Source organism: Rhinopithecus roxellana, chromosome 16 (assembly GCF_007565055.1).
Source record: "Rhinopithecus roxellana isolate Shanxi Qingling chromosome 16, ASM756505v1, whole genome shotgun sequence".
NCBI lineage: Eukaryota > Metazoa > Chordata > Mammalia > Primates > Cercopithecidae > Rhinopithecus > Rhinopithecus roxellana.
The window spans coordinates 18438169-18458520 of NC_044564.1; the positions used below are offsets into that span (position 1 = coordinate 18438169).

The window sequence follows — 20352 nt, forward strand, 5'->3', positions numbered from 1 at the left end:
CAGTGGCGTGATCTCAGCTCACTGTAAGCTCTGCCTCCCAGGTTCACGCCATTCTCCTGCCTCAGCCTCCTGAGCAGCTGGGACTACAGGCGCCCGCCACCACGCCTGGCTAATTTTTTGTATTTTTAGTAGAGACAGGGTTTCACCGTATTAACCAGGATGGTCTCGATCTCCTGACCTCGTGATCCGCCTGTCTTGGCCTCCCAAAGTGCTGGGATTACAGGCGTGAGCCACCGTGCCTGGCCCCAAAAAGGAATTTTTTAAATAGCTGGGCATGGTGGCTTATGCATGTAATCTCAGAATTCGGGGAGGTTAAGGTGGGAGGATCACTAGAGCCCAGGAGTTTGTGAGTAGGCTAGGCAACATAGCAAAACCCCGTTTCTGCAAAAAATAAGAAATGGTGGTGCATGCCTTTGGTTTCAGCTACTTGGGTGGCTGAAGCAGGAGAATGACTTGAGCTCTGGAGTTTGAGGATGCACTGAGCTATGATGGAGCCATTGCACACCCGCTTGGAATGCTAGCTGCATACTCCATGGTGTAGATGGACTAGTCTATTGAACTGATCCCCTACTGATGTTTTTATTTTTGAATCTTATGAAGGCGTTACCTGTTCAAAGCAAACAAAAATAAAATAAAAATGAAGGATCTCAGACCCTGTCTAGAAAAGCAGAGTCTACAGGTCTGGGTAGGGACTGGGAATCTGGATTTTCACCAGCTTTCCAGGAGATTCTCATGCCAGTTGTCTACAACTGAGCTTAAGGAAATTTGAGTCCTAATTGCTCTGGCCCAATATTTTCACATAGAGCAGAGGGGAGGACTCAGGACCCGGTGACGTGCTGTTCCCAAGAGAGGCCCGGGCCTGCCTCTGGACTCTTAAGGTGGTACATGGTCTTTTTTTTTTTTCTTTTCTGTTGCTCAGGCTGGAGTGCAGCTCCCTGCAGCCTTGACCTCCTGGGCTCAAGCAATCCTCCTGCCTCACACTCCCAAGTTGCTGGGACTACAGCATGTGCCACCACCCCTGGCTAATTTTTGTATTTTTAGTAGAGATGGGGTTTCATCATGTTGGCTAGGCTGGTCTCGAAATCCTGGCCCCAGGTGATCTGCCCACCTTGGCCTCCTACAGTGTTGGGATTACGGGTGTAGGCCACTGTGCCCAACCTTAAGTTATGTATTAAAGCTGACAAATTATAGCTGTACAGCTTACTCATGCCAAGTTTTTTACCCATGGATTCACCACTCATGCGAAGCAATAGAACATTTTAGCTGGAGTGCTCCCCTTCCCAATTGTTATTGCTCAGATTATTCTGAATTCTATTCCATAAATTGATTTTTTTTTCCATGTTTCTGAACTTTGTATAACTCTCTGGCTTCTTTTGCTCGATGTCACGTCTGAGATTCATCCATGTTTTCGTGTCTAGCTGTAAGTCTTTTTCTTTGCTGTGTAGTGTTCTATTGTATGACTATACCACAATTTATTCATTTCACTGTTGATGGACATTTCCATTGCATTTCCACCTTTTGGCTACTCTAAACAATGCTGCTGTGAACATTCTTCTGCATGTCTTTTAGTGGCACATGACACAAACTCTTAGGAAGGTGGCCTGTGTGGGAATCATAGCACTGACCTACCAGAGTCTCTGTGGGGCTCCAGTGATTTACCACGTGGGAGGGTTGAGGCTTTTTTCCAGATTCCTCCTGTCTTGCCCCTAGACCCCTGTGCCCTGGAAGAATCAGTCGATGATAAGCTGCCTGGGTAGTCTTCTGCTGTAGAATAATAAATGCTGTCCCTCCCCTTCCTTCTGTGGCCCATCAGAACAGGGAACCAGGCTGGCCTGGCATGGCAGCATGGGCCCCCAGTCAGGTGCTGCCCCTGGGCACCTGCCCACTGGGATGCTGCTTAATGTGCTGCCACCACTTTGTGTCTCTTGTGTTACCAGGAAGCAGAAAACTTGGTGGCCACAGTGGTCCCCACCCATCTGGCAGCTGCTGTGCCTGAGGTGGCTGTTTACCTAAAGGAGTCAGTGGGGAACTCCACGCGCATTGACTACGGCACAGGTATCTGCTGCTTGTGGGGCTCTGTACTTATCTAGCTTCACTGCTTTCTTTTTTGGGCTTCAGGTGGTCTCGGGGCCCTCTTAGCAAGCAAGAGCAATCAAGAATTCGCCAAGCACCTGCAGCCTATTGGGGCCAGCTGGGGTGCAGGGTGGTTTCATAGGCAGGGAGGGCGTAGGCATGCAGGGAGGCTCAGATGCTGTGGCTCTGCCGTAGTCCACCAGGGGGAGCTGATGCCCTGTGCATGGTGCTCACGCAGCGCTGCTTTCTGTTCTTGTGAAAATGGTCTCTGAGCAACTCATCATCACCAAAATAATAATTATTAATTGAGCACTTACTGTATGTCAAGGCAGCAGCTTACTGAAGCTTTGAGAAATAGGACTGCTTCTTGGTGGCCTTTGCAGTGTCATGGTACACCCTCTCCCTTGCACCCCTTGTCTCTTAGCCACATTCTCTGTGCTCTTGAGCTCTTTGGTTCTGTGGTCCATGTAGGCCAAGCAGACTTGGACTTTGAGGAGAGGGAGCGTGTGGGCTCCTTAAAAGGGAAGTGTGGACAGGTGCTGTGGTGCGCGCCTGTAATCCCAGCACTTTGGGAGGCCGAGGGGGAGGATTGCCCGAGCTCAGGAGTTTAAGACCAGCCTAGACAATGTAGTGAGACTCCATCTCTTTTTTAAAAATTTATTTTAAGTCATTTTTATTTATATATATATTTTTTGAGACAGGGTCTTGCTTTGTCACCCAGGCTGCAGTACAGTGATGTGATCTTGGCCCACTGCAGCCTTGACCTCCTGGGCCCAAGTGATCCTCCCGCCTCTGCATCTCCCACTCCCCAGTACCTGGGACTACAGGTGTGTACCACCAGCCTGGCAATTTATTTATTTATTTTTTTGAGACAGAGTCTTACTCTGTTGCCCAGGCTGGAGTGCAGTGGCACGATCTTGGCTCACTTGCAACCTCCACTTCCTGGGTTCAAGTGATTCTTCTGCCGGGACTACAGGCACACGCCACCACACCTGGCTAATTTTAGTGTTTTTAGTAGACACAGGGTTTCACCATGTTGGCCAGGGTGGTCTCGAACTCCTGACCTCTGGTGAGGTTACTTCTCCACCCGCCTTGGCCTCCCAAAGTGCTGGGACTGGGATTACAGGCGTGAGCCACTGCGCCCGGCCGATTGTTTTGTAGTTTTTATAGAGAAGGGGTTTTGCCATGTTGCCCAGACTGGTCTTGAACTCCTGAGCTCAAGCTGTTTTCCCACCTCAGCCTCCCAAAGTGCTTGGATTATAGGTGTGAGCCACCATGCTGAGACCCCATCTCTCAAAAATATAAAAGGGAGGCATTCTCTAGGTCAGGGCATGGACTGTGTAGCTAAGGAGGACCTCTGCTTTGGTAAGGGCCCACCTTTCCTTCTTCCCTGAAGCAGGCAAATGGGAGCATCGCTCAGCCCTCCCCTTGTCTGGGGAATGTGATCCACAAGAGAGAGCCCCAGCCACAGAGGCAGGCCCTGGAGAACGGCCCTCTTGGACTGGGTGGGGCTTTGATAAGACCAGCAGGGAAAAGATCAAAGAGGGAAGACTGGCCACTTCAGCAGGGGTTGGTGCCCGAGCTGCATTCGAACCCCTGAACAATGGGAGCCTGGGCCATGGCTGGTCATAATTGAAAACTGTGGCAGGGGAAGGAAACTGAGCTCACAAGCTTCCAGGCCCTGGAGGGGTCTTTGTCCTCCAGAGACAGGACAGAAGTATTCTCTGACACATTCTCTTCTCACCTCCCTCCAGATAGGTTTTGTGTGACACTGTGAACAATGGGATTCAATCACAGTCCAGTGAGTAGTTCCTATAGTGCAGACCGTTGCTGTTTGATATGACTGGGAAAGGAAGGAGGGTGCTTTTTCACCCTGTAATCTGATCATGTGTTCCCTGCTTAGAAGCCTGCAGTGACTCCCTATTGCTCTTAGGGTAAAGTCTGAGCTCTTTCTGATGGCCACAAGGCCCATGTGACCTGTAGCCTCCTGTCATCGCACGTTCTCCCTTGTTCTCACTGCCTTGGACATACTGGCCGCCTTAGGGTTCCTCAAACAGATCAAGCTTTTTCTTGCCTCAAGGCCTGTGCACATGCTATTCCTTCTGGCTAGAATATATTTCTTGCTTCCCTCACTCCCTTTGCCTTGCCAACTCACATCTTTCAGATTTCAGATTAGACGTTACTTCCTTAGGGGAAACCTTGAACCCTTATGTCAGGGTCCTCCTGTGATATCCTCCAGTTAGCACCCTGTCTTTCTTCTTCAGAGCTGGAATCATAGTAGTGACTGTATATTTATAATGTCTGTTGTCCCTGATAGATCATAAACTTTTTGAGGGCAGGGACTTACTTGTCACTGTCTCGTAGTGTGTAACATGGACGGTGACTGCTTACATAGTAGGTGCTCAGTAAATATGGTGGAACTGCTCAGTGAGTTAAACCTACATGATGAAATGTAAATGTCCAGCCCGGGTCTTTTAGGAGTAGAATTATAGTACTGGTAGTTCTTTTTTTTCTTTTTTTTTTTTTTGAGACAGTCTCACTTTGTTGCCCAGGCTGGAGTGCAGTGGCCTTATCATGGCTCACTGCAGCCTCAACCTCCTGGGCTCAGGTGATCCTCCATCTCAGCCTCCTGAGTAGTTGGACCACAGGCACATGCCACCATGTCTGGCTAATTTTTGTATTTTTTGTAGAGACAGAGTTTTGCCATGTTGGCTAGGCTAATCTCGAACTCCTGAGCTCAAGCAGTCTGCCTGCCTCAGCCTCCTGAAGTGCTGGTATTACAGGCATAAGCCACCATGCCCAGCCAGTATTATAGTTCTTCAAAGGAAAGGACCTAGCACATCTTTCTGAATGGGGAAGAGGTCTCATTGTCTCCATGTTGACCACCTACCTCAGAGGGGCACTTATCAGCGATTTGGACTCTGGGAGAATAAAACAATCCCAGTCCTTTACCTGGACGACTGTCAACGTTGGTTGTTTTTTCTCCTCCAGGGCATGAGGCGGCCTTTGCTGCTTTCCTCTGCTGTCTCTGCAAGATTGGGGTGCTCCGGGTGGATGACCAAATAGCTATTGTCTTCAAGGTGTTCAATCGGTGAGAGAAAGGACAGGAGGGTTGGAGGAGGGGGCGTGAGGGGCCATCTCTTTCCTCCTCAGACTGGGAAATGGGGTGCTGTAGGGTTCTCCTGAGTGGTTCATGGTTCTCTTGTCCCGTCTTAATCAAGCTGTGGCTGTGGATAGAGTGCCCAAGGCTTTTTTCCAACAGGTTCAAATTAACCTACAAGTAAAAACAAGTGAAAGAATTGTCACGTAGGCCGGGTGCGGTGGCTCACGCCTGTAATCCCAGCACTTTGGGAGGCCCAGGCAGGCGGATCACAAGGTCAGGTGTTCGACCAACATGGTGAAACCCCGTCTCTACTAAAAATACAAGAATCAGCTGGGTATGGTGGCACTGGCCTATAATTCCAGCTACTCAGAAGGCTGAGGCAGGAGAATTGCTTGAACCCAGGAAGCGGAGGTTGCAGTGAGCTGAGATCATGCCACTGCACTCCAGACTGGGTGACAGAGTGAGACTCTGTCTCAAAAAAAAAGAATTGTCGGCCGGGCGCGGTGGCTCAAGCCTGTAATCCCAGCACTTTGGGAGGCCGAGACGGGCGGATCACGAGGTCAGGAGATCGAGACCATCCTGGCTAACACAGTGAAACCCCGTCTCTACTAAAAACACAAAAAAAACTAGCCGGGCGAGGTGGCGGGAGCCTGTAGTCCCAGCTACTCGGGAGGCTGAGGCAGGAGAATGGCGCAAACCCGGGAGGTGGGGTTTGCAGTGAGCTGAGATCCGGCCACTGCACTCCAGTCCGGGCGACAAAGCGAGACTCCGCCTCAAAAAAAAAAAAAAAAAAAAAAAAAAGAAAAAGAATTGTCACATAATATCTGCCAGTGCCCACACGGTGTTGACCATGTGGAGGAAGAATTCTAAGCACTTTATGTATAACTCATTAATTCTTACAACAACCCTGTGAAATAGCAACTGTTTATTTCCATTTTACATATGAGGAAACTGAGGCACAGAGGTATCCGGTGTCTTCACTGGGTTCACGCCAGGTGAATGCGGGTAGTCAGACTCTGACCTGCTGCCCCGCACCACCCAAGCTAGTCACTGGGCAGCACTGATGTGGATCAGTTACCCAGAGCTCTTCAAATCCCCATTGCGGGGCCCAGTCTAGCAGTGCTGCTGCAGCAGGCCTGTGATGGAGCCCAGGAGCAGTGCTCGATGCTCCATGGGTGGCTGATACGCAGCCTCTGATAAAAGTGAAGGTTGGAACCAGAAGAACCTAGGAGATAACCTGCTGGGACTTGTGTCAGCTTTCAGACAGGCCGACTGAGGCTGGAGAGGCTGAGGCCCTGCCCAGGGTTTTACAAGTTGTCAGGAGTTGATGGCACCAAAACCCACCTTCCTAATCAGTGATTTTTGTTTTTTATTTTTTATTTTTTTTGAGACAGCATCTTGCTCTGTTGCCCAGGCTGGAGTGCAGTGGCAAGATCTCGGCTCACTGCAAGCTCTGCCTCCTGGGTTCATGCCGTTCTCCTGCCTCAACCTCCAGAGTAGCTGAGACTACAGGTGCCCACCACCATACCTGGCTGATTTTTTGTATTTTTCATAGAGAATGGGTTTCACCGTGTTAGCCAGGATGGTCTCGATCGGATCTTGTGATCCACCTGCCTCGGCCTCCCAAAGTGCTGGGATTGTAGGCGTGAGCCACCGCGCCTGGGCCCCTAATCAGTGATTTTTTTCCCTTTCCTGAGCCAAAAGATGGCTGTTTGTTGGGGGAAATGAAGCTACATTATTGAAATTGAGACCAGTTACACTCTTCAGTGGTTATTTTGTGGCCTCCTTGTGCTCCCAGTGGCCAAAAGGGTGAGACTGTCTTTTTACTTTTTGCTACCTTTCCTTTCCCTGCTCTCCTGTGCAGGTACCTTGAGGTTATGCGGAAACTCCAGAAAACATACAGGATGGAGCCAGCCGGCAGCCAGGGAGTGTGGGGTCTGGATGACTTCCAGTTTCTGCCCTTCATCTGGGGCAGTTCACAGCTGATAGGTACTGGAGCGGGAGGCGCCTATCCCTCCACCCCCAACCAAGGCTGCGTTCTGTGGCCCTCCCCTGCCCCTCCTGCGCTCCCTCCTTCCCTTCTTCCTGCCCAGGGCAGACAGTGACAGCTTGGAAAGCAGGGCATTAGACCAGCTATTGAGGGAGGCTTTCTGTCGACCTTCTGCTGTGAAAGCCCGTGTGGTGGGCTGGGGGAGGCGGAGGCCAAGCGCCGCCAAGATAATGGGAAGTGACATGGGCTGGAGCAAGGGCGCATGCCTGGCACATAATGGACTGGTGTGAAATGCGCCCCAGCTCCTGGCAGCAGCTGTGGGGTTTTATGTTGAAAACGAGGGACCCTTTTGATTCGGTGACCAGCGTCATCCACTGTTATTATCAAGCTGTGTGCAAAGCGGCCTGTTAGGGAGCAGCCGCCAAGTGCTGGGCGGTGGGCCTGCTTCCTGTGGGGCTCAGAGAGGTCTGCTCTGGTGCCTCCCCCACTCTTGAAGCTGGTTTTCAGGATGGGGGTGGGTGATCATCTCTATTTTGATGAAGAGTGAACTGCCTACAGAATGATATTCATAAATGACCATTAGTTGTGGCCTTAGGTGCATTGCCTCCCTAAATCTTCTCAGTGAACCTGCGAATGGTCTGCCACCATGAGGCCAGCTCTGTTGACTGGCACCTGCGCCAGGCACCATACTGCGTGCTGTAGGCGTGGTAATTATTGTCATGGACTCTAGGAGGAGGTGCTGTTCTTGTCCCCACTGTCCAGGTGAGGAAACTGAACCTTGGCAGGATGAAGTCATGCGTCCAATGCCATGCAGCTAGAGCTTAGCACATTAGAATACACAAACCCAGAGCCATTTATTGCTCCTTCATGGTGAGGTGTTGAGGGCACCATGGGCAGGACTGAGGCCCTTGCGTGGGTGTGACTGCTGGGCCGGGTTGCCCAGGTAGTGGTGGGGCCTGGTTCTGAACCCTGGGGCCCATTCCTCTTCCCAGACCACCCATACCTGGAGCCCAGACACTTTGTGGATGAGAAGGCCGTGAATGAGAACCACAAGGACTACATGTTCCTGGAATGTATCCTGTTTATCACCGAGGTGAGGAGGAGGGGTGAGAGAGAAGCCCATGGCTGCCTCCAGGCTTAGATGAACCGAGGATGGTGGCTTTACAGTGAATCAGAAGAGACAGAGCTGCTGCCCAAAATGGCAGGGCCGGCCGGAGTGGGTTATTGAAAAGGAAGCACCACTGGGCCTCTCCTGAGTCAGCCGCTGCTGACTGTCAGGGCCTCCACCCAGTTCTCCTTCAGTTTCTCCTAAACATCACAGGAGTCTCGAGATGAGGGTCTAAGACTTGGTCACTAACTGGCCTTGGTGACTGCTGCAGCAGGTCTGAAAGGGTCAGGGTGGGGGAGATTTGTGGGGGAGGGTCAGCATCTTTCAGTGGAGCCCCACAAGGGTCTGTAGAACCATGTGCTTGTGGATGTGTAAAATGAAACCACCAGAGGAGATGGAGCAAACTTCTGGCACAGACAGCTTTTCTGTCGAAGGGACACGTCTCTGTCAGTGCCTGAGGACGTGGGCCCGAGCAAAGTGCCAGTGTGGGAGTATGCAGGCCTGGCCTGTTGTGGCAGTCACTGGACAGCCAGCCCCATGGCTGGGCTCTGGAACTGAAAGTTCTTGTCTCACCAAGGCAGGATTCCTTATAGTGGGCCCTGGACCACTTGTGCAAGGTCTCCTAGGGTGTTTGTTAAAATGCACATTCCTGGGCACCCCATCCCAACTTACTGCATCAGAATCTTAGGGGACGAGAGCCAGGAACCCGCATCTAAACACACTTGCCAGGTGACTGCACAGGAAAGCTGGGGACCCTCTGCTCTCTGGACCTCTCTTCAGGGAGATGTTAGGACTTTTCATCCTCCCTGCCATCCCCATGCCCCAATTTCCAAAGGATGCCCTAGCTCTGCTATCTGGAGAGGGTTTGAGAGTTCTATCCCTCCTCAGTTCCTTTCCTTACACCAGCACGGATGTCTGCTGCCTCAGTGAGGTCCTTAGCAGGCCTGTGGACGCTGGCTATGGGGGCTGCTGTCCGTCCGGGCTGTGTATTCCGAGCCCCCGAAGAGGTGGAGAAAGCTGGGTTATAACCAGCAGCCTTGGCTCCGAGCTCTTCCTGGTCAACATTCGTCTCAGGCTTCTGCCAAACTCCAGGGGCCAGAGGGGAATGACACATTTTTTCCAAGTCAGCAAATGGAGCCGGGCCTGATGGCTGGGCGGCCACCGCTTCATTCCCGGAGATCTGCTGCCCTCAGCAGTGTGGCAGGCCCAAGGTCGGGAGGACTCGGGGGCAGCCTGGCTCACTGCCTTGAAAGCCAGTCACGCGCTGCTCTCTGTGGAGTGGAATGTGGGGTCTGTGGAGCCCTGGGGGACCTCAGGATAAGCTGGAGGAGCAGGGTGGGAAGAAGGGTGCAGATTCCACACTTGCGCTCTTGCGTGTGGCTGAAAGGCTGAGCCGTTTGGGCTCCCCCTGGCGGCTGGCCAGGCCTCTGGATCCCTGTCTATATTCTAACTAGGAGGCAGGCCAGGCCTGGCCTCCAGGATTTTGGGAATTGATTCCATGGTAAAATTTTGTGTCTTTAGTTGGTTGGCTGATGATGTTGGTATAAAAACCCCAAAAGCTTTTCCAAAGTTTGGGACCCAGTTCCTCCACTAGAGGAAATCTCAAAGTAGCCACTAGGTGGCAGGAGAGGCACATTGAACTTGGAGAGGGTTTGGTTACATTTATTTGAGGCCTCAGAAGGAACAGGGAGGGGAGGGCGTGCCTAGAGTTTTTGGCTGTTCCGCACCTTCTCCACAGGGCCGGGTTTTCACTTTGGGTCTAGGCTCTTGGGCATGGTGTTCAACAGTGGGCGCTAGGAGGAGTGTGCCCAGGAGCTGAGGTGGCTGCAGCAAGGGCCCATCTTGCCACGTGGCCGTTGGTTACAGCACACGTTGTGTTGGTTCTCCAGAGCGCCCACCCTCTTCCACCTCGGAGCAGTGAGCAGCGTTTTGCAGCCCCTAGTTGGTGAGTGGCCTGGCCTAGCTCACTCGGGACCTGGAGGCTTGCACAGAGTTCTGTACACCTTGGTTGGGAAGGAGGCAGTGTTTCCTCTGGAGATCCTGGATTCACCATGGTGCTCTTTTAACTGGGAGATTAAATAAAACACCTACAACTTGGGAATGGAATCGGGCAGCCCTTTCTGGGTCTCATGCCAAGACTACACTGATACCCTTGGGCATCCAAGGTGAGGGACCCCACCTTGCAGGGCCTCTGCAGCCTCTGGAAATGCAGCCCTGGCGCCTTTAAGAGCCCAGGGCAGGCAGGAAAAGAATTTCAGTTTCAATCTGGCTTCTAAATTTGGAGTTTTGGGAAGGGAGGGATCAGATTTCAGCTGGAAGGGAAGGAGCTGACAGGAAGGCGCTGTGCAGAGCCTCCCCACCCCCGCCCATCCCCCCAGTTACTGACAGAGGAGCCATTTACAAAAGGCCGATTCTCTGGGGAGTGGAGAGGCAGGAACGCAGCGTCTGTGAGTAATTTCCTGCTCAATATGGCTGCTCTGACTCACACGATTCCCCTGGGGTCACTGCGGGCTGCAGCTCGCTCGGTCGCTCTTTCGTTCTGGTTCTTTCTCTTCTCCCTTTGTGGCTAGAATGAGCCAATTTTTTTTTTTTGTCTTCCAGTCCCGATTCCTTTTTCCCCCCATCGTCTGTTTTTCTTTGCCAGAGTTACAGGGTCTCCTTCTGAAGGACTTAGGGAGACCCTGGGCACTGAAGGCCTGGGGGCAGCCTGCAGCCCCTCCAAATAAACTACCTCTTTGGCCTTTCTGTGGGTTTGGGGGCCCAGGGCCACCAGAGCTCCAGGACATGGGCCCAGCCCTGGCTCTGCCAGAGGCCTTTTGAGGATCTGTTCTTTGGCCCTGGTGGGCGACGCTGGCCAGGAGGCAGGGGCTCTGTCTTCCAGTGCCCATCTGCCTGCCTTTGCCTCGGAGCCCTTGCTGGGCAGGCCCCTGGCAGACAAAGCCAACAGGGTGCCCCCTGGTTGCTTGCTCAGAGGGCCCTGTCCAGAGAGTGAAACTGGTTACACAGCTCCATGCTCCCTAAGCTTTCCCGGGCCTGGAAGTATGCACGGGGCTGGAGCCTGCAGACTGGGGAAGGGGTGGGGTAGGGCGGGGAGGGGGAGGGGAGGGGCTAGGGGTGGAGTGTAGTTGAGCTGGGCAGTTGAAACAAAGCTCCCCGAGGTGAGAGGCCCCTGTAGGCTGGGGGTGCCTGGCTGCCCTCCTGGAGGAGAGATCCTTGGATGATTCTGGGTGAAGCAAGTGGCCCAAGACAAGGCCCCCAGGGACCAGGGTGGGCTTTGTCTCTGTGGAGTGCCTCCGGCTCTTGCTTGGCTGTGGTGGAGCCTGGGAGAGGAGAGGAGGGAGGGAGGACCCTGTTGTCCTTGCTCCTGAACATGGGTGTTTGGATGGGCTTTTTGGGAACCTGGGCCAGGGGAGGGAGATGAGGGGGTAAAATGACAGTTTTTTTTGACTTAAATCTTAGAAGTTTTGTCACAGTTGCCCTTACTAGAGAAGTAAGAGGCCTGCCAGGAGTGGGTCACCAGGTGGCAGCCCATGGCTCAAGAGTGGGGGCTCCTAAGGGCCCTCGTGGTGAACTGATGCCCCATTTTGGAGAGCATTTCTGGCTTATTTTTTCACCTTCAGATAACCCAGCCTCCCCTGACACCTGCATGTTTCTGGAACCTTCCAAGTCTCTGTTTGTTTGCCAGACTCAGCCTCTTTGCACAGTCTTCCTTCTGCAGGATGGGTCTGGGGTACAGAGCCCTGTTCCCCTGTAAATGCTGCCTATGAGCTGGGGGGATATGTTGAGGGGAATTATGAACTGCTTGGTTAATAAATACAAATGTGCTGGACTCGTGGTGTCAGGGGGATATGTTCAGGCACACAGGCGTCCCTCTGTGGTTTCTGACGTCATGGGAATTTCATGCTGGCTGCAGAATCTTTCTCTTCCTTCCTGGAGGGTCAGACTCTTTGGCAAGAGGGAGGACCAGGAATGGATCCGTCCTTGTGCCTGCCTCTTTCAACTGTTGTGGCGGCCACCCCTTCCCCACCTCCTGGCCAGGCCAGGCTGACTGCTCCTTCAGGCACCCCTGCCTCCCATCCGCCCTCTCTTCCCTCACTCTGCCTGCCATGCAGAGGGCTGTCGGATACCTGGGTTTGGTCATACCCACCTTGATCCTCTTGCAAATTGACCCTTTCCTCATCTCTTTTAGCTCTGCTGGTGGCAGGTGCAGACCACGTGTCCTGTGGGGGGGGGCCTGGGGGAGAAGGGGTGGGCCTGGAGGGGTGGGGTCGAGCTGCTGCTGCTGTTTATCTGAGCCCAAGTGAACCCCTGTGCTGGAGAGGTGCTCTGAGGCTCCTGGGGAGTCAGTGGGAACGACACCAGAAGCTCAGGTGGAGATCTTATCTTCCTGAGGCTGCAGGATTTGGTGGGCGACAGGAATCAGGCCCCCTTTTTTTTGGCTGTGGGAGAAAGAGGGGTGGCTGTGGGTGGGTGGGCATGGAATGTTTATATTTTCCTAGCAGGCCTTGAGGGCCAAGGGGGAACCCTGTCTTTGGCACTTGTATGTGCCTGTTTGTGTGTTTGCACCCCAGGCAGATGTTGTAGCTTAGTTCCCAAGTGTCTGCATGTGTGTTGCGTGTGTGTGTGTGTGTGTGTGTGTGTGTGTTTGTATGCATGCATGGGTGTGACTTTGCTGCAGGGGAGGAGGGATGAGCTCCCAGCCAGCCCCTGCCTCTTCATCTTGTGGCGTCTCTTTTTCAGATGAAGACTGGCCCATTTGCAGAGCACTCCAACCAGCTGTGGAACATCAGCGCTGTCCCTTCCTGGTCCAAAGTGAACCAGGGTCTCATCCGCATGTATAAGGCCGAGGTGAGTGGGGGCTGGCCAGTGTGCCCGTCCCTGCTGCCGCACTTAGTCCTGGGCTGGGGACAAAGCAAAAGATGTGGGGCCTGGGGCTCCTGCTTCCTCCTACCCCACTGTTTTGCTCTGAATCTTAGGCCAGCCCCTCTGACACTTGGGGCCTTGGAATCTCCCGTCTGGGGCATGGGCAGTCAGAGAAGCACCAGCCACCCCAGCCCTGAAAAGCTGCAGCCCAGCTCTGTCCTGATGAGCTTGGAGGTTGAGGCAAGGACCTGCTGCGTGGGGAGTTGGGGTGATGGGGGCCTCTGTTCTCCCTTGTCAAGTGGCCGAAGGCTCCTCGAGGCTTGGGCAGCCTGAGTCTGGCTCTCCCATGGTATACCTGGGAAGGGTCTTACCTTTTGGAGGCATCTCTAAAGTGCTGCCTTCAAATGTTACTGTGTATGATCGCTGAGTGGTGGGAGGTCTGATGGTAGGCCAGGAATTGGCATTTTTATGGACCCCTTCAGGGATTTTGATGCAAATGGTTTTCCCTGCTCTCAAATCAGATGTGGAGGAGAGGAGAGCCGAGGTTTCCTGGAGCTCCCCCTGCTGGCAGGCAGCCGAGGGTGTCTCCTGCCTTCTTGGCAGTGTTCTCGCAGCCAAGGAGGTGGCCTTTTCCCTCTTGCAAGTGGGGAGGAGACATTTTATTTCTTTTTTTTTTTTTTTTGTTTGAGACGGAGTCTCGCTCTGTCGCCCAGGCTGGAGTGCAGTGGCCGGATCTCAGCTCACTGCAAGCTCCGCCTCCCGGGTTCACGCCATTCTCCTGCCTCAGCCTCCCGAGTAGCTGGGACTACAGGCGCCCGCCAGGTCGTCCGGCTAGTTTTTTGTATTTTTAGTAGAGACGGGGTTTCACCATGTTAGCCAGGATGGTCTCGATCTCCTGACCTCGTGATCCGCCCGTCTCGGCCTCCCAAAGTGCTGGGATTACAGGCTTGAGCCACCGCGCCCGGCCGAGACATTTTATTTCTACCCTGTCCCTTCTGCTAGCTCCTCCCACTTCCTGGGAAGACTAATTCTAGAACTGTTTGACCTTGGCCAGGGAAGGGCTGGATGTGAAGTTCCACACCTGGAGTGATGGGTCCCTAAAGTCCCTTCTTTCTGTCCTCAGGCTGGTCCTGGTGACTAGTTCATGGCCTCAGACAGTGTCCTGTGGGCACCATCTCTTGACTTCTGGCCGGCCTTCTCTTCTGGGAAGGGTTGCTCCAGGTCTTCATTGGACCCAGGGCTTCCTGGATCCCATCGGCAGAGGCGGGACAATGGGGAAGGTTGCCAGAGGCCAGTGGGGTGGGGGAGCACAGATACTTCCAGTTGGCTTGGCTCCCTACACTCAGTCCTGAAGGGGTTAACGAGGCTTGAACTGAGCAGGCCGGGCCCTCTCTCCTTTCCGCCCCCTCCCCCTTTGGTCCCCTTCCTCTGGACCTCACATCCTGTGTTTAGGTTCCAACCCACATACCTCTCTAATCTGAGAGGCCTGAGAGCCTGTTGGTTGGAGCTGCCTAGGCTCCTTCCGGCCGCAGCTGGCCACCCCTGGCTCTCCACTCCTCTGCCATGGGTCACTGCCCTCTGGTGTCCTGGTGTTCCTGACAGCCCCACCCCCGCCAGTCCCACAGTGGGGACTGCTGGGGAAGTCTCACTCTGCTGTGCTCCCCGCTCCACCGCTCAGGGTGTCTGAGCATGTGAGAGGTGCACAGCACCCTCCAGCCTCCTCTCAACCCCAACCCTTGTGTGCCAAAGAGAGGACTCTGGCTGCCTTCCCTGCTTGGTACCTGAAGTACTCTACAAGTCTCTTAATTCAAGTGACTCTAAACTTCTCTTGACTCAGGCTCTAAGGCCCAAAGGATAGGGTTAGAGACCCCGTCCCCTTCTCTTACCTGCCCTTCCAGGGACAAAAGAACTCCGGGCTGACAGAGGATGAGGGAGGAGCATATTTGGTTTGAAAATGGTGTGGCAGGAACACAGGGATGGTCCGCTCTGCACAGGCTGTCGGGGTCTCCGTGGGGGCTGAGCACAGGGTGGCGAACACAAGGAGGACACTGAAAATGACCATCTCAGGACGAAGGGCTCTCTAGTAACCACAAAGTGGCCTTCCTGTGGCAGGCGGTGTGTGGGGAAGGGGACAGGCTCCTGTGTAGGGTGACGCTGGAACTCACCGACTTTAAGATGACCAAGTCAGGCCGGGCACGGTGGCTCACGCCCGTAATCCCAGCACTTCGGGAGGCCGAGGCGGGCAGATAACGAGGTCAGGAGATCAAGACCATCCTGGCTAACACAGTGAAACCCCATCTCTACTAAAAATATGAAAAATTAGCCGAGAGTGGTGGCGGGTGCTTGCAGTCCCAGCTACTCAGGAGGCTGAGGCAGGAGAATGGCGTGAACCTGGGAGGTGGAGCTTGCAGTGAGCTGAGATGGTGCCACTGCACTCCAGCCTGGGTGACAGAGCGAGACTGTCTCAAAAAAAAAAAAAAAAAGATCAAGTCTTCACCTGTAATCCCAGCACTTTGGGAGGCTGAGGCGGGTGAATCACTTGAGGCCAGGAGTTCGAGACCAACCTGGGCAACATGGTGAAACGCCATCTCTACTAAAAATATGAAAATTAGCTGGGTGTGGTGGCTCATGCCTATGGTCCCAGCTACTTGGGAGGCTGAGACGGGAGAATCACTTGAACCTGGGAGGCAGAGGTTGCAGTGAGTCGAGATCATACCACTGCACTCCAGCCTGGGCAACAGAGTGAGACTCCGTCTCAAAGGAAAAAAAAAAGATCACTGGCTGGGTGCGGTGGCTCACGCCTATAATCCGAGCACTTTGGGAGGCCAAGGCAGGTAGATCACCTGAGGTCAGGAGTTCGTGACCAGCCTGGCCAACATGATGAAACACTGTCTCTACTAAAAATACAGAAGTTAGCCTGGCATCATGATGCGCACCTGTAATTCCAGCTACTCAGGAGGCTGAGGCAGGAGAATCACTTGAATTTGGGAGATGGAGGTTGCAGAGAGCCGAGATCGTGCCACTGCACTCCAGCCTGGGCAACAGAGCGAGACTCCATCTTTGAGAAAAAAAAAAAGAAAAGATCACCAAGTCTTTGCAGTGTTCAGGACTCATTGGCAACTTACTAGCAAGTAGCTCTTAGTCCTTAGTCCCGAAGGGCCCATGGGCTGGCATTTTGCCTGCACAGAGGTCCAAGGAGAGGGCTTGCTTTCTCTGGCCAATTCTTAGACCCTAGGGAGGCCCTCCAAGGCCTGCCAGTCTTGCAGTCCAGGGGTAGGTAGGAAGGCTGGGTCTTCAGTCAGAACTGGTTGATTGAGGGAAGTCAGCCTCCTGGGCTGCCACAGAAGTCTGACCAGCCTGGCAGTGGGTGGCCTCAGGATTTGGGTCTAACTGTCCCAGCTTTTCTGACCGAAGAACCAAGTGCTCTCAGGGGCCTTGTGTGGTTGTGGGGGCCTGTCTTTCTTGTGGGCCACGGCTGTGCAGTTGCTGCCTTCAGAAGGACCTTGTCAGGACCCAGGGAGTCCCTTCCCCAGCTTGAAGCACCTCTGGCTGGAAGGTCAGAGGAGACAGGCTGAAGCTGCTGCTCCGCCCAGGTACATGGGAGGGCCTTGCTGGGAGAAAGGCGGGGCTGGAGGCTCCTCCTGCCCTGGAGCCTTAGGCTTCCTTGGCCCAGCTCCTGGCCTCTCCTGTGGCTCTAAGGGGGCTGACTCTGGGGTCCTGTGGGCAGAATGGAAAGAACCCCTGCCTCCACCCCTTCTTGCCTTGCAGCTTCTCCTGTGGGAGCTAGAGGGAGATTGACCTTTGACCCCTTCAGGAATTCCAGGGCCCTGGGGGGTGGGAGAGCTCTTATGACCACTTCCCGGATGACATAAGCACCATGGCAGCTGCCTTGGCCTCTGGCCTGGATCTGCGGCTGCCCCCCCTCCCGCTCAGGGACCACCTCCCGCTCCCTGCTCCCCGCATTCTGTGCCTCAGACCCAGGATCCTCGCTGTGGCCAGGGCTCTGCCCCCCACTCCACCATGAACTTGGTTTCCATCCTTCTTTCCCTCCCCTCTTGGCGCCTCTTTGACCCACTCGTCACCCCCATGCCTCTTCCTCCTATGTTCTACAGCTGCTTTTTGAGGATTGGCAGATCCAACCCTCACATGCCCACAGCGGCTCCTGTGAGAGCTAGTGTCCAGGTGTGGCAGGCATGGGGGTGCTGTTGTGGGAGCTGCGGCTGGAAGCTGGGGTCGACTGCCTGTGGACCAGCCTAGCTTCTGTGATAGGCTCTGTCGCTTGCTCTCCAGCTCTGCTTCTCTGCTAGGAGCCTGGCTGGGCTGGGCTTAGGGAGTTGGGCCTCCCCCTGCTCAGCCATTCCCCTGTTCAGCACTCTTTTTCCCCCTGCCCCCCACACAGGCTGCTGGGAATTGCCCAGGAGTGGGGGGAACTCAATGTCAGCTGCTTCTTATTGTCTCACTCTGAAGTGCCAAGATGCCTTTTTCAGTCCAGAGAACTGAAAACTGGAGAAAACAGGCTCTGGGGCCTGGCCTCAGCCTCTTAGGTTTATGTTCAGATGTCCCCATGTCTCTTCTCTAGAACCGGGACCTGGGCTGGGGGCGTCCCCAGTGATCAGGAGGGTTCTTTTCACCTCAGGTTCCCAACTTCCCTCTCTCGGCCAAGTGATGTCACTTGGCTGCCTCTTCTCGGTTTCTACCTTGTAGGTTTGGGCTGCCTTTTCTCTCTCTATCTTGTGGGTCTCATTGTTGTGGAGTGGGTATTTTGGGATAGAAGGAGTGAGGAACTGGGGAGGAAAGCCTGGGGGCTCCCCTGGCAGGGCCACTTCCTGGGCCTGGGATGGACACCTGGGAGCTGCTGCGGTTGTTGGGGTCCTGGCAGGGGTGTGGTGTGGCCCTCACCACTCTGCTCACCTGCTCCTTCCTCACAGTGCCTGGAGAAGTTCCCTGTGATCCAGCACTTCAAGTTCGGGAGCCTGCTGCCCATCCATCCTGTCACATCGGGCTAGGAGGGGCTGAGCCGAAGAGCCACCCAGGCCACAGTTGCTGTGCCTGCCTTCCCCACCCCAGCAGTGGCCCCTCCCCATCCCCTCCCTCTGTTCATCCGGTTTGATGAGAGGCTGTTTACTGGGGTGGGGTGGTGAGACAGGCTTGAGGGGGCTCGGAGCATAAGGCTTCAGGGCCCAAGTTGGGAGAAGTGACCAAAGTGTAGCCGGTCTCCTGAGCTCCCCTGTGCTGGACTGGCCAGAAGAGAGGGTTTGGGGCCCGGTCACTCCGCCACCGTCTCCTGTTCCTGGCCTCTTCTCCCTTCTCTCCTGTCCAGTCTGGTTTTGAGAGCAGGGGCTGTTCTGCAGCACTGCAGGGAGGGGAGGGGAGATACCCTGCTGCTTCCATTGCTTTTCCTTTCCCGGAGTCAATGCCTTTCTAAGGGCTGGAGCTGCTCCTTGCAGGGGCAGGTCAGTTTCCCAGGCCATGCTGGGGTGGCTATCTATGCTAGGGCTGGAAGCTGAGGCTGGCTGCCAGCCATGGGCTGGGGTGGGGTGGGGTGGTGGAGAGGCCTTAGCTGTCCTGGCTGGTGCCCCTCCCAGGCTCCTTTTCACCCTGCCCCCTGGGCCTGAGGCCGCCTGTGTCCAAGCCTCCTCCTGGCTCTTCTGTTCTCTAGCCCTTGACTTTGCTGGGTTTCCTGGCTATAGCCACATCTCTCCCGCTCCCCAAGGGTAGCATAGCCAATGGAAGCTGCCCTTTGGGTAGGCGCTGGGCTCCTGGGAGAGCCCAGCTGATAGGGTGAGGCACGTCTTTCCAGAACCTTCCCTGGCAGGGAGGGGGGTGGCAGAAACTCAGGAAGGGGCTCGGGGCCCATTGTATCTGGAGAGCCTGGATTCCTTTTGGCAGTCTTAGGCCCGGCCGCTTCTGCTACCTTTGCGCTGCTGCGAGTTTCACCCTGGGACCGTGGGCCCTGCTTCTCTGTTCCCCTGGGTGGTGGGTGGGCCCAGAAGGTGGCGGTCCCACGCCTTGTCCTCCCACCTCCCTGAACTGTCCATTGCCTTTATAGGGTGAGGTAAGTGACTGCCTCCCAAGCCCCGGCTTTGGCTCTGAGGATGGGCCCAGAGGGGGCTGGGCAGGCCCATTGAGGGCCACCAATTGAGGTTTCTCCTAGGGCTGTTTCTGGGCCTGCCTCTTACAGGCTCGTCCCCCAGGCCTGCCCTTCTCCACTGCCCCCTCCTGTGTCTGGGTCCACACACCCTTCGGGAAGGGGGAGCACTGAGAAGCACAACACAGGGGCTCGGCCTGGAATCCGGTGATGGTCTGGGCAGAGGCTGGGTCAGGAGTCCCAAAGGTCAGTGACAGTTTCTCAGAAGAGGCCCAGTGTCCACCTCTCTCCCAGGGCCAGACACCCCTTCCTGGCTCCCCCATCCCCCTTTGGGCTCCCAACCCCTTGCACCCTCATTGCTGTTCGGATTAAAGCCTCTGTTTTGCACCTGTCACCTGTGTGAGGTATGTCTTTTCATGTCACATGTTTAGCCCATGTCTGCATGACTGACCTCCATCAGGTCCCCTTCCCTCAGGCCACTGTGTCTGAGACTTGAGCTGTTTCAGTTTGGGTTGAACCTTTCCTGGGTTTAAATCCCAGCTGTCTGCAGCCCCAGCTGTAAGATTGTAAGTTACTGAAGACTCTGAGCCCCAGCTTCCTCATTCACAAAATGAGGACAGTCACAGGGTGACTGCCAGGAGTGGACAGCAGATGTGAAGTCCTCAGGTTAGGGCCTGGCACATAGCATATCCTGGGTGTTTGCTGCAGCTGTGCTTGGTGAAGGGCCTGTCTGGACTCCCGGCTTAGCCCCAACCTGGCCAGGGAGCCTTTGGATGGGCTTTGACAGTAGAACATGCACCTATGGTTTATGAGGGGGTAGCCCTCTATTCTCCCTTCTCTGCCCCTTCTGTCCCTGCTGGGCTGGAATTGGGGGTCTTAGGCTGCTGTGCCCCAGACTTCCTTAAGACACTCTTGCTCAGAGAACACGGGTCCTTTACCTTTCTCTTGCCCATAGAGGCCTTGCATGGACTGGAAAGCTTCAGCCCCTCAACACCTTGGACTGCCTTGGAGCCTGGTGACCAGCAGCCCTGTCTGGAGTCAGGCACACCCGAGTTCAAACCGAGCAGCTGCTCCTTACTCACCAGGAGTAGGAGGGCCCTGATGGTTGACTTCATCTCTCTGAGCCT

General features: G+C 54.6%; 1 protein-coding gene across 2 annotated transcripts in view; it reads left to right on the forward strand.

Moving 5' to 3' along the window:
- The window catches only part of PTPA (protein phosphatase 2 phosphatase activator), a 41007-nt gene extending 21388 nt beyond the window's left edge, over window positions 1-19619 (forward strand). For both annotated transcript variants that reach the window (XM_010360923.2, XM_010360922.2), the window contains 6 exons: window positions 1938-2055; window positions 5065-5164; window positions 7041-7165; window positions 8159-8259; window positions 13015-13122; window positions 18066-19619. In XM_010360923.2, the coding sequence (XP_010359225.1) occupies window positions 1938-2055; window positions 5065-5164; window positions 7041-7165; window positions 8159-8259; window positions 13015-13122; window positions 18066-18143 (630 nt within the window). In that variant the 3' untranslated portion in view covers window positions 18144-19619. The remainder of the gene's footprint in view (window positions 1-1937; window positions 2056-5064; window positions 5165-7040; window positions 7166-8158; window positions 8260-13014; window positions 13123-18065) is intronic.
- The last annotated feature ends 733 nt before the right edge of the window (window positions 19620-20352 follow it).